The sequence below is a fragment of the Myotis yumanensis genome, unplaced genomic scaffold (assembly GCF_028538775.1).
Source record: "Myotis yumanensis isolate MYYU_CA2020_CCGP unplaced genomic scaffold, mMyoYum1.0.hap1 SCAF_1, whole genome shotgun sequence".
NCBI classification, from domain to species: Eukaryota; Metazoa; Chordata; class Mammalia; order Chiroptera; family Vespertilionidae; genus Myotis; species Myotis yumanensis.
In genome coordinates, this window is record NW_027223752.1 from 115,164,479 (window position 1) to 115,178,101 (window position 13,623).

Here is a 13,623-nt window from a genome sequence, read left to right on the forward strand (position 1 = left end):
GAAAAGCACAAACCTGTACCATTTCCAGGGCCTGCTGTGGCTGGCACTGAGGATAGAGACAGAGGGTCTTCTTGTGCTTCAGGGAGCCTCTTTGGCTGCAGAAATTCCAGACTAAGCCTTGGTACCCCACTCTGGGAGGGGCTGTGTGCTGGCGGGAGCCAACCAGAGGAGGAGGAAGGCAGTCCACTGCTTTGTCAGCTTCTTCCTTAACCTTGAGCTGGCGGATATAAGCTGGGCCCCAGGGCCAGAGTCTCTTGTCAGGCCTTGCTGCAGTAGGAGTAGGAGCAGTGGCAGTTTGGGGACAGCATGCTGGTCAGGGGGCTTCCTCTGCGCTCAGTCCTGGTCAAAGGCTGCCAGCCCCTTCTGAGTGCCCCACAGGAGGGACCAGGGAATCCCAGGATGCCCACTGGAGAGGGAGCCCGAATCTCCACTCGCATGCCTCGCCCTTTCAGTGAGATCCCCTCCCCTGGTGACAATGGCTGGCTAAACCTATACCATTTCTGGAGGGAGAAGGGCTCACAGAATTTACACTATCACCAAGTCCAGAATTTCCAGAAGTATGGCCCCATCTACAGGTAAGCCTGGTAGAGGGAGGGGCTGGTGGGACAGGCAGGGAGAGGGGCCTGGGCAGCCTTGCTGTGCTCCCCCTCCCCAAATTGCTTGCCCATTGCAGGCTCCTGTCTACCTTCTGACTTTGTTTCTTCCATGCCTGGTGATGGTGGCAGGAGAATGGATAAGGCTCCTAGACAGTGGGTTCAATTCCCAGACTCAACCTTTGAAACTTTGTGGGGTGGGTGGGGGGATGGTAAGAGAACAAGCCTCGGTTAACTGGTTAACTGCCCTCTACATCCATTATCCCCAGGGCCCTGTAGAAGGTAAGTTTTCCATACCCACTGTCAGAGGGACTAAAGCTCAGAGAGGTTAGGGTTTTTAGTCACCCAGCTGGATCCCTGTCCTGTTGGGCTGCTGGGCTCACCCCTCAGCCCTGTGCATCTCTGGAGCAGCTGATTTTGTCCCTTCCACTTGGCCTGGCTAGGCCCCCCTTCCCCAAGCATCTGTCTTGCTTCCTACCTGGAGGAAGGGACTTTGGTCTTTTGGCCTCAGCACTGCCACTCCCAGGGGGTGAGGGTGAGGGGGAGCAGGTATCTGAGGGCTGCCGCTGGGGGCAGGCCTTGCTTGTTCTGGTTTAGCAGTTTCTAAGGTGGGTCGTCTTTAGGCCAAGCCTGGGTTCTTTTCTGAGAGCATAGTTGAGGAGGATGGGAGGTGGTGGAGGTGATTGTTGGGAAGGGGGGAACATCAGGAGGGACAACGCCTTTTACTTTGAGTGATAGGGGAAGAGCATCCTAGGGCATGTTGCTGGCTGGCTGGGTGGGGGTGGGAGGGCAGGCTTGTGTGTGTAGGGGTCCAGCTGCCCACTCAACTGGGCCACTTCCTCCCTCTCCCACAATCCATTTTGAAGTCTACAGTGCCTTTCTCACAGCAGGTTGGAGGCCGGGAGGCCCTAGGCTGAGTGTCAGGTTTGGGAGAAAGTTGTTCCTGAGTCTGTCTCTCTCTCTCCTAGGCCCGTCAGTGCCTCTCCCCCAACCTCCCTTCAGAGTGATCCCTCGCTATCCCCTGCTTCCTGTGCCCCAGTAGAACTCTTTACCGAGCCCCTTTCTGTTTTCTGAGTCTCTTTTACCTGAGCCTTGAAGCATGTCCTTTAAATTGGCGTTATAATCCCCATTTCACTGTTGGGAAAACTGAGGCCCAGGGAGAGAGTCTTGCCAAAGTCACAGAGCTCACCAGGGCAAAGCCAGTGCTGGAGCTGCCGCTGCCTGATTCCAGGGCAGTGCCACCTTGCTATTCACACATAAAGCCTGGCACAGTGAACTTCTGAATAAATGTGAGGAATTTAAAATACTGCTTTGGTAGATTTTTTCTTTTTGTTATTTTTTAAATTGAATTTATTGGGGTGACATTGCTTAATAAATTATGTAGGTTTCAGGGGTACAATTGTTTTGTGTGTTCACCACCCCAAGTCAAGTCTCCTTCCATCACCAGTTATTCCCCCTTTCCCCTCTTCTACCTCCCCCCACATAGGTTTTTTCTTAATACAAAGGCTGTTCTAGTTTATATTTATAGAACAATTTGGAAAATATAAACAGGCACAAATGAAAAATTGAAATCAGATACAATCTCAATTTTGATAATATGTACGTACCATTAGAAATGTAAATGTTATATACGCTGTTTGGTGTTGTCCCACAGAAATACATCAAAGACTTCGCTCCTCTTTTCTCTTTTCCATATAGTTTAGAAAGACAGCATTGTAGCCCATAGTATGAATAAGTCACACTTTTTTAGCCAGTTCTTCAAAGTGGACCCTGGGATTTTTGCTATTACACAGATGCCGTGATGAACCTCCTCATCCGTTAGGCATCACTGTCCCCTGTGAGGTCATTGCCTTGGGCTAGATTCCCAGAAGCAGAATTGATAATAATACTAGCAGTTCAAGGACTTTGCTGAGCCAGGGTGGGGCTATGGAGCTAGTGGTGTGAGGACAAACGGTAGTTGGAAAAACACTGAGGGGATTTTCTGGGAGACTTGGGAAGGCAGGTCCAGGGTTTATAGGTCAGCGGTTAAAGCTGAATTCTCTCCCTCTCCCCTCTCCTCCCGACCCTGTCCTCCTCCCACTATTTTCATTACTGCAGGGAGGAAGTGGGGGAGGGAGGAAGAGGGGCAGAGAGGAGGTGGGAAGGGAGGGAGAGAGAACTTAGCTTGTACCTGTACTAGTATGTATTTCTAATATTTTGCCTTAAATATGTCTTGAATTAACTTTATTATGCAAAAGGCAGATACGCTGCCCCCCCCCCCCCCCACACACAAAAGGCAGACGCACACATACCACACACACAAAAGACAGATGTAAGTGACAAGTGTAATTTTCTGCGGTTTTGAGAGAAGTTAACTTTAAAAGCAGGCAGGCAGGGCAGGGGTTCAGTGGGACACAAAGGCAGGTGGGACATAGGCGGGGGCAGACATGCAGTTTGAGCCGCCTAATCACAGGAACCAACCAATGCAGGAATAACGCAATGTTTCTGGACTCAAAGCAGGAGGCATGGGAAACTAGGGAGAGCCTGCAGCAACAGAGAAAGTTCAGATCTGTTGCTGGGCAAGAACAATGAGGGAATCAATCCCGCGGTAACACAGGTGGACATAGAGCATTTCAGATCTTGCTTCCCTGCAATTGTCCTCAAATCTTCTAAAATTCCCCACAGGTTTAGACATTTCTTATGTCAACAATCTGTACCTGGGTCAGTGTTTATTTTTATTTTATTTTTTAAATCCTCACCTGAGGATATTTTCCTATTGGTTTTAGAGAGAGTGGAAGAGAGAGGGAAAGATAGAGAGAAATATCGATGTGAGAGAAACACATCGATTGGTTGCCTCCTGCACTCACCCTGACAGGGCCCAGGCCAGGGAGGAGTCTGCAACCAAGGTACGTGCCCTTGGCAGGAATCTAACCCGGGACCCTTCGGTTTGCAGGCTGACGCTCTATTCACTGAGCCAAACCAGCTAGGGATGTTCGTGTTCTGTGTTTTTAAAAAAATTTTATTTATATTGATTGTAGAGAGAGAGGAAGGGGGAGAGAGAGAGAGAGAGAGAGAGAGAGAGAAACATCAATTTGTTGTTCACTTATTTATGCATTCATTGGTTGATTCTTGTATGTGCCCTGATGGGGAATCAAATCTGTAACCTTGCGTGTTAGGATGATGCTCTAACCAACTGAGCTACCTGGCCAGGGCCAGTGTTTTAATAGAGACAAAGTGCGCTGCCAAGCCTATGATCGACTAGCCCATGTATGACCTATCTAGTAGGCTACATGGAGTCATTCCAGTACAGGGTCACTCCAGTGGTGACATGAGGGTTCCGTGTTTCTGAGCTATGCAGCGGGTGAGAGAGTGATGAGGGTCTGAACACTCAGGAAGAATAAGCATGGAATGAACTTGAAATGAGGACTTGATGGTCCATGGAAGGTGGGTGGGGGCGAGACTGGTCCTGGAGGACATGCTGTGGCATGACAGCAGCCACTGGATAATATGAGGAGCATAAAACTGTCACTTAGAGAATGCCTAACAGGAGTCATAGTCATAGACTTCATCTTATTCTTTAGCAGCCCTGTGAGAAAGGTACAGTATTCATCTCCATTTTATAAAAGAGGAAACTGAGACTCAGAGGGGGGTGAGAGACAGAAGAACCCTATGGAAATGGGATCCACTTCCAGGGCCCTCTGCTCTGCACTCTCAGCCATGATGTGGTTGCAGATGAGCCAAGCTCCTGCCTGATTGCACAGGGTCTTCCAGGCTCTCCTCGAATCCTTACGCCATAGCCCTTCTCCTTCCCTCCAGGGAGAAGCTTGGCAACATGGAGTCCGTGTTCATCATTGACCCTGAAGATGTGGCCCTTCTCTTTAAGTTTGAGGGTTCCACCCCAGAACGGTATTGCATCCCGCCCTGGGTTGCCTATCACCAGCATTACCAGAGACCCATCGGGGTCCTGTTCAAGTGAGTCTGGGGACAGAAGCTGGGGAGAGGGGCCGGGGCCATGCTTGCTCTGTGCTGTCTGGCTGGGAACTCTAGGCACATCCCTGTCATCTTCCTGCCTCCATAAAGCAGATGGTAGTGATACTGAACTGCTGTGCCAGCCATGGAAACGGTCAGGCTGAAGATCTGAATGAGTAATTAAAGACCTTGCAAAGTTCTCATTTATTAGTTCATTCATTAAGTCCCATCTTACTGAGAACCTACTAAGTGCCAGACTTTGTGCCAGGCTCTGGGCGTTCAGTGACATGTAAGGCAGGGCTCTGCCACTGTGAGTCCCTCACAGTCTAAGAGGGCAGAGAAACAGGACAAACCAGTGTATTTAGTGTAGTGGGCACAATTTTCCACCAAATTCCTCATCACAGATTTAAAATGTGACCATATCAAACGTTGGTGAGGATATGGAGCAACTAGAACTCTCCCAGATTGCTGGTGGGATGAAAACTGGTGCCAGCACTTAGAAGATGATTGGCCATGACCTGCAATTGAATACACACAACCCTGTGATGCAGCAGTCCTGCTCTCTGGGATATGCTCTAAAGAACATCCCTGAGGGGACGGTAGCAGAATGTTGGCAACAATGTCATTCATAAGCACAAAACCCAGGAAACCACCTGAATGCCCAACAGGAGTATAAATTAGTGAGTGGTGGCATATGTCACTCATATGAACAAACTCAGTGACCCCCCACAGTACAGATGATACTGAGACAGATAAAATTTTGTTAAAAAAACAAATCCCCCAAGGCATGACAAGAAAGCATGTTTTAGAATTATATGTAGATCAGGTAAAACTATACACAAAAGCAAGCGAGTCAGGTTAGTGGTCCTCTTAGTTGGGGAGGACCAGGTGGACACATATCAATTACTGTGATGTTCCTTGTTTTCTGATTGGGTGGAGAGTTTATAAACCGTTCTTATAAACAAACAAAGCCTCCAAACTAGAAAGAGGGCTTTGGGTGGATCTATTTTCAAGATGGGCCATAAGCTAAAGCTTATCACTAACCCTATTCTGGGCATGTGACAGTCCCTACCAACGTGAATATGCTAGGGTGCAGCGGAGAGGTTGATCAATTATGTCTGTGCGGCGGTCAGAGAGGATGACATACAGGGGCCCTTAAACGGCAGGAGGTGAGCAACAGCCAGGGGGAAGGAGAAGTGATGGGAAAGGCATACCTGTAGCTGAGACAAAGACGAGGCAAAAACTAGGGCACTGAAAGAGACATAAAGGCTCCAAGATGCCCAGTTCCTGGCTCGCAGCAGCAGCAGCAGCAGCAGCAGCAGCAGTGGGGCGGGGGACCAGGTTTTGTTTTCCTTCATTCACTCTCTTCCTGTCTCTTCCTTAAGGCCCAACAGAAACAGGGAGCTGAGGGTGTTGGGAGGAGTGAAGGCTGGCGGACATGAGTGCTGGACTCTGAGCTGTGGCTTGGCCTCCTGGGAGAGCCCAGTTAGCCCCCTCTGTGTGCGCCAAGCCTGGGGTTTGTGGCCATGAGGGCCCAAAGGGCCTGTGTTTCCACAGGAAGTCAGGAGCCTGGAAGAAAGACCGACTGGCCCTGAACCAGGAGGTGATGACTCCAGATGCCATGAAAAACTTCATCCCCCTGCTGGACACGGTGTCCCAGGACTTCATCAGCATCCTGCACAGGCGCATCAAGCAGCAGGGCTCTGGAAAGTTCTCAGGGGACATCAGTGATGACCTGTTTCGTTTTGCTTTTGAGTGTAAGGGGGTGGGAGAACCCAGTGTCCCACCTTGAGACCCAGCCAGCATAGACCCTGAAGAAGCGGTGGAATTGGTTTTTGGGATGGGCTACTGAAAACATTCCCTGCCATTAGTTACCCAGGGGGTGCTGAACACTCTTATCCAGCATTCATACAATGGGGGAAAGGGTCTTCAAAATGTAGGTCCCCATTGTCACTATCCCCTAAAAGACAGAGTATGGCTCAGCCCTGCATTCTGCAAATCTCTCTCTCTCGGGTCATAGACCTTTGAGGTCTGGGAGGGGAAGGGAGGACTGGGTGGTTAATCTGAATTGGGTATTCAAGAAGGTATAGCAGTTATTCAGATGGGGTAAGGAGGTTGGGCAGTCTGGCCAGAGGGAACAGCACATACAAAGGCCCTGTGGCATGATGGGGGTCACGTGACCACTGCAGGAGATCTGGGATGCCCAGACTTTGGTATAAAATCCGCATTCAAATTCCTGACCCCACAGGTGGGAAAAACTTGGGGTTGTTGTGACTTCTTAAGTCTAGCTAGAGTGGGTCCTGGATGGCCAATTACTAGGGCTTTATGTCTTCTAGTCTTCCATCTGGCCTGTTTCAGGAGGTATTTCGCCAATTTGGTCAATTACAGCTAAGGAGTCTCTCTTCCTAGAGAAAAGCTGAGAGGCTGCTTGGGGTGCTGGTGGAAGGGGGGGGCGGTGGAACTCTTTCATCCCAGCATGGGCCCACCCCCAGCTCTGCTGGAGACTGCTTCCCACCCAAGTGACCTCTTTTCAGGGTCTTCTGCTTGCTCCCCTGAGTGGTTGTCAGAAGGGCAGTTTCTCTCAGCCCTGAAATTTCAGCCCCATAAGCCTTAGGTTTCTGTTTCTTTACTGAAGGAGACTGAGGTCGGGTCAGGAGATCCTATGCGTTGGCAGGAGCGGGTTGGTGGGGGTTCCTGGGAGCGGGGGCTCCTCAGCTTGTGCCTATCCCTGCAGCCATCACCAACGTCATATTTGGGGAACGTTTGGGGATGTTGGAGGAGATTGTGGACCCCGAGGCTCAGCGGTTCATTGATGCTGTTTACCAGATGTTCCAAACCAGTGTCCCCATGCTCATGCTTCCTCCAGGCCTGTTTCGCCTGTTCAGGACCAAGACATGGCGTGACCATGTGGCTGCATGGGACGTGATTTTCAGTAAAGGTGAGGATTCCTCTGGCTATACCCTGCACAACTCAGTCTGGGAGCCAGGAGAGCCTGGTCTACCTCAGGGGGTGGGGAACCCAGGCTCGGGTGGACACACACACACACACACACACACAGCTGGAAGCCCCAAGTCTAGGCCTGCTTCTTTGCCCCAGTTACGTCAATGGGCACTGACTTGCCATGTGGGCAGGGTGGGTATCAGGGAGGTCCTATAAGCCCTGGGATTGGTGAGTTGAAGGCCAGCTGTTGGAAATGATCAGACTTTTATGGAGAAAGAAGATCTAAGATGTCCATCATGTTCTTCTAAGGAGCCTATGATCCCCAACATGGGTTAAGGCCAGAGTTTTAGACCCGGCTACCCTTGGGGACAGACTGGAATTTGGGTGAGAGAGATTAATAAAGTAGGTGGAGAAGGCTGATTGGAGTATGGTGATGATGTGAGACCTGGAGTCAAATCCCTCCTCTGTTCCTGACACCCATCTAACACTGGGCAAGTCACTACCCTCTGTGGTCTTCTGTTTCCTTACCTGTAAAATGGTGATAATATCACTCCATAGGACTATGGTTAAGAATTAAACAAAGAAACAGATAGGAAGGGCTTAGCAGATAGCCTGTGCTGAGTAAAATGCAGCCAGAAAGTGCAGCCCTCCAGAATCTCCAAGCCCTTGGCCCATCCCTCTCACCAAGGGTCCATCCCTTCCCTCCTGCCTGTAGAGAGCCTCACTCTTTTTTCCCCTCCTGCCCATCCGCAGCTGAAAAATACACCCAGAACTTCTACTTGGACTTGAGACAGAAAAGAGACTTCAATAATTACCCGGGTGTCCTCTACAGCCTCCTGGGAAATAACAAGCTGCTCTTCGAGGACGTCAAGGCCAACATTACAGAGATGTTGGCAGGGGGTGTGGACACGGTGAGGTCCCTGTCCCTTCCTGTGTCCCTCCTCCACCAGTTTGCATCATTCAAACCCCTGCCCATGTGGGGTGGATCTCCTTCTCTTGACTCTATTTCCTAAATAATCACCTCCTAGGAGGCTGAGGTCAAGTCATCCCTTGAGGCTGATCCAACATTTTTTTTTAACCTATGAGAAGGGGTAACTAGGCATAGGTGGTGAGCCCTTCAGTCACAGGTGGGGGACACAGCTCACTGGATTCAGAAAGGCAGGCAGGACCTCAGAAAAGCTGGGAGCCAGTGGAATTAGCCCTGGGCTTTGCCTTCTAGGGTCCTTTTGTTGTCTTCCATTCTCCCTCACATGTTAGTTTGTTAGGGCTGCCACACAAAGTACCACAGGCATGTAGTTTTCTCACAGTTCTAGAACTAGAAGTCCAAGATCAAGATGTCAGCAGGGTTGGTTTCTTCTGAGGCCCCTCTTCTCCCTTATGTCTTCACACAGTCACCCCTCCGTGTGTGTCAGTGTCCTGATCTCTTCTTCTTATAAGGACACCAGTCCTATTAGATTAGGGTCCACCCCAGTGATCTCATTTGACTTTATTACCTCTTTAAACACTTTGCCTCCAAATACAGTCACATTGTAAGGTATTGGGGGTTAGGACTTCAACAAATGAATGTGGGGGAACACAATTCAGCCCATGACAAGGATGACCACCATACCATAGTCATAAGGCTGGGTGAGTAGGCCTGGATCAGGTACTGACAATGCTGAGAAGAGGCCCTGCAGGATGGGGAGAGGGCCCCTTAGAGGAGCTAAAATTCAACTTGAGTCTTGAAGGCTGTTGCCAGGAGGAGGGAGGGAAAAATAACATTTCGTGAAGAAATATGTGTCAAGTCCCCTGGGTGAATAACTATTTCCTAGGTATCTTAGTTACATCGTGCTCTAATGGAAGACTTTCAGTCCCTGTGACAGGCTGCAGATGGAGCCTTTGAGTTTGTTTTATTTAAAAATATATATATATTTATTGATTTCAGAGAGGAAGGGAGAGGGAGAAATAGAAACATCAATGATGAGAGAGAATCATTGATGGGCTGCTTCCTGCAGGCCTCCTACTGGGGATCGAGCCCACAACCTAGGCATGTTCCCTTGACTGGAATCGAACTTGGGACTCTTCAGTCCACAGGCTGACGCTTTATCCACTGAGCCAAACTGGCCAGGGCTGAGTGTATTTTAAATAAGCGGTTCTCAACCTGTGGGTCGCGACCCCTTTGGGGGGTCGAACGACCCTTTCACAGGGGTCGCCTAAGACCATCGGAAAACACATATATAATTACATATTGTTTTTGTGATTAATCACTATGCTTTAATTATGTTCAATTTGTAACAATGAAATTGGGGGTCACCACAACATGAGGAACTGTATTAAAAGGTCTCGGCATTAGGAAGGTTGAGAACCACTGTTTTAAATCTAGTTCTAGTCAGTTATGTAGAAGGGATCTCCAAAAAGTGCGTACCTGCACCAAAGCAGCTATTATTGTTAGGCAATGTTTATTGAGCATGCAGTATATGGCAGGTAGGGCCTAAGCTTGTCACATGTATTAATTCATTTAGTGCTCACAAACTAAATTATGAGGTATATCACTATTATCCCCCTTTTCAGATGAGGAAACTGGGGCACAGAGCAGTTAACTTAGTTGACTATCTTAACAAGCAAGTATTTCCTGATTAGCCACCCTGTCTGGCTTTGGAAATAGTGAGACAAATACACAGATTTGATTTGAGCCGTAAAGGAGTACAGGCTGGCTTCCATGGCTGGGAAGGGAATTCTAGGAAGAGGAAACAGCTGGAGGGAGATTTCTGGGCTTAGGAGCTGCGTGTAGCTCAGTGGAGCTGGAGTATTAGGTGCATGTTGGAGAGAGGTGGTGGTGAGGCTGGGAGCAGCAGGCAGGTGTTGGGGGCCCTGTATTTGATCTGGGGATCTGGGCTTGATCTGGGGAGTCAGACAAGGATTTCCAACTGGGAAATGACTGGATGGCATGCTTTCATGATTGCTTCTGCTGGGAGGAAGGAGAATGTTCCGACTTTTTGGACAAAAATATGATTCTTGGTAAGATATGTGCAACAACCCATGCCCTAAACTTAGGAGGGAGGGCTGCACCAGCCTGGGGTCCCACACAAAGGTATGTGGGCCTGTGGGGCTTGATGAGGGCCACTCATACCTCCAGGGACCGACTAACGGTCATGACTCTGACTAATAATTAGATTAGCAGGTTCATCTCAGTATAGACCATATGCTAATTGCAACACAGGAACCAGGGTGGTGGTTCTGGCTTCATGATCTGAACCTTCTTTCCCACGTCACTACTATAGGTAAATGCTAAAGTTTGTGGAAGTTCTACTGGGGAGACAGCTGCTTGTTTAACAGGCATTTCAAAAGGAATGGCAGTTAGTCAAGGGAGAACTGTTACAGAGGGGGCTTTGGCCTGGAAGGGCTCCGGAGTCCTTTGGAAGAAGGCATTGGTTGTGTGGGTGCCCTCTACTGGCTGGGGAGCTGGTAGGCTCTAGTGACACGAGGGATGAGGGTAGGGACAAGTGTTACCCCAAACATTCCTGCCTGGGCTGGAGAAAGCCTCTGGGACATTTGCCTTTTGAATTGGATTTTGCTTTTGTAGATGATGGTCTCTGGATACTGGGACAAGGGTGGGAAGATGTTCTTGGAAATGAAAATTTAGCACGGGTCTAGGTGCCTCAGGAGTGACAGGCCCTCCTGGTCTTTTGCACCCCGACACTCCCTCCCAGACGTCCATGACACTGCAGTGGCACTTGTACGAGATGGCACGCAGCCTGAGAGTGCAGGAGATGCTGCGGGAGGAGGTTCTGGCTGCCCGGCGCCAGGCCGGGGAAGATATGAGCAGGATGCTGCAGTTGGTCCCGCTTCTAAAAGCTAGCATCAAAGAGACACTGAGGCAAGCCCACACCCACCCATGCCTGCCTCCACCCCAATCCCGGGCGGGGTCAGCATGGTGCCCGGGGACTGGTGGAGATTGGTAGCAGGAAGTGAGAAGTCTGGGGAGACAGCTGGGAATGGGGAGGAGGGAATAGAGTCCTGGTCTTGCCTCCTGATTCCCCAGGGGTGCTGCCACTGGGCCTGAGATGCATGCTGGGTGTGGGCTTTGTCCTGTCCTCGGGGCATTAGCTTCTGAATGCCTTCCTCTGCAGACTCCACCCCATCTCCGTGACTCTGCAGAGATACCTCCCAAACGACTTGGTTCTTCAAGATTACATGATTCCTGCCAAGGTAGGTACAGCAGGGCTGCAGGACCTGCCAGTCAGACAGGAGGTTGGGGGCTTCTGCCTGTGTTGCTGGAGCTGGCTGGTGGGTCCTTGGCAGCAGCAAAGTGTTAAGGGCAAAGGTGATAGGCATAGTGGGTGATCCCTGGAATGTTGCTGGAGCCCAGAGTTAGGAGGGCAACCCCATGGGTCACCTGAGTGTCAGGGGGCCCTCTGGTGCTGAGGAAAGGGCAGGACAATCCCTTGGGCCATCCCTGGCCTATCGGCTTCAGTCATGCTCCTTTGATGGGTGAAGCTCAGGGAGAAGTGGTGTCTTGTTCAAGGTCACCCAGTGGGCAGTCTCTTCTGGACAGCTGGGCAGCTGGGCTGGGGAGTGGGAGTGGGGAAGCTGGGTTATGCTCCCGGCTGTGAGGAGGTGAGGCCTACTTAGGCATCTGCTCATCTTGTCTCCAGACATTGGTGCAGGTGGCCGTCTATGCCATGGGTCAAGACCCCACCTTCTTCCTCAATCCGGGCAAATTTGACCCCACCCGATGGCTGGGTAAAAACAAGGACCTCATCCACTTCCGGAACCTGGGCTTTGGCTGGGGTATTCGGCAGTGTGTGGGTCGTCGGATCGCCGAGCTTGAGATGACCCTCTTCCTTATCCATGTGAGTCTAGCCTGGGGACCTCTGGGCACCCTGGGCTGGCTTTTGCCTTAATGAAAGCACCAACCCTCCTACTCCCATCTCTGTTCAGAGCCCTCCCCCACAATTCCCTGCTGCCTCCTCTTTTGGGCTAATAGTCTTGTCACCCATTGGTGCCCCTGGCCATCTGTCCCCCCATGGTGGTGATGGGATGGGGGTGGGGTGGGATAAGGTCTTTTAGAAACTAAAGCGAAAGCCTAAATCAAGGGGACAGCACAAGTGGTATGTTCTCAGGTTAAGTAGGAGTTGGTGTGGACCCCTTGGAGCTCCCCAAATCACACTCAACAGGCACTGCCTACAGGTGAATGAGTCTGGCCCAGGGGAGATGGACCCTCCCCACCTGTCCACTAAGCCCATCACCCTCTTTCTCAGATTCTGGAGAATTTCAGAGTTGAAATCCAGCATCTCAATGACGTGGGCACAACATTCAACCTCATCCTGATGCCCAACCAGCCCATCTTCTTCACCTTCCGGCCCTTCACCCAGGACCCACCCAAGGCTTGACTGAGAGAGTGGTGTGAAAGGAAGGCCCAAAGGGTGGGGCGGGGGCCCATGGAAGTGTCTGCATCCTCAGCTCCTGGTTCCCCACCCCTGTTCCTTTCTACCTCAACTCAGTGGAGGCACTTCTCTTTTACCCACCTCTTCCCCTCTCCCCCCACTCCATGAAGGCAATAAAGGGCTGAACTATGTGAAGTGTTTTCATTTCCATTTGGCCACTAAGGTATCACTCCTGTGGAGATGCTTTCTGATGGATCAACAGTTGGATCTGAGCACAAATGGGCAGCCACACTTGAAGCCATTTCTGCTGGGATCCACCTACCTACAGGTCAGGAGCCAGCAGGATCAAGCCTCCTGCTGCCTGGGGCTGAGAGCAGATGGAGGGCTATTGCTACTGTGCCCAGGCCAGCAGGCAGAGGGACAGAGGACCTGACGGAGCTCTACTGAGAGAACAGGGCATTCTGAGAGGTGTAGGCCAATCTTGGCTTCTGGGGCAGGCTCACCTATCAGAGGTGAGCACTGATTGAGCTGAGTACTGATGGCTCGTGCAGTGCTCTGCTTGGCTGAATTTTGGGTAGGAGTTCCAGGTGGGTCATGAAGACTTCCTGCCAAGGTCCAGCCAGAGTCTTGGGCATGACCAGGGCTGAGGCCTGTGAGTGAGGGGCTGGTATGAGGTGACTGACCCTGGGGACGGAAGGCCAGTATGCTTCCTCTGCCCCACCTGACCCTTCTCTGGGCTTCCCCAGGCCTCAAATTCCTGCTCTAGGGGGACATGC

General features: G+C 50.8%; 1 protein-coding gene across 1 annotated transcript; it reads left to right on the forward strand.

Annotated features, from left to right (window-relative positions):
* The first annotated feature begins 279 nt into the window (after positions 1–279).
* CYP11A1 (cytochrome P450 family 11 subfamily A member 1) lies at positions 280–13,028 on the forward strand. The gene is made up of 9 exons (XM_070430467.1): positions 280–575; positions 4,389–4,544; positions 6,099–6,298; positions 7,276–7,479; positions 8,235–8,392; positions 11,171–11,337; positions 11,591–11,669; positions 12,116–12,313; positions 12,722–13,028. Exons 1-9 carry the CDS (start codon positions 307–309, stop codon positions 12,851–12,853), a joined length of 1,563 nt encoding a protein of 520 aa, XP_070286568.1. The 5' UTR covers positions 280–306; the 3' UTR covers positions 12,854–13,028.
* Positions 13,029–13,623: the final 595 nt, after the last annotated feature.

Coding starts and splice junctions, on each gene's coding strand:
- CYP11A1 (XM_070430467.1), top strand. CDS start 307: ATGCTGGTCAGGGGGCTTCCTCTGCGCTCAGTCCTGGTCAAAGGCTGC. Junction 7,480..8,234: donor GGACGTGATTTTCAGTAAAG/GTGAGGATTCCT, acceptor GCCCATCCGCAG/CTGAAAAATACACCCAGAAC. Junction 12,314..12,721: donor TGACCCTCTTCCTTATCCAT/GTGAGTCTAGCC, acceptor CCTCTTTCTCAG/ATTCTGGAGAATTTCAGAGT.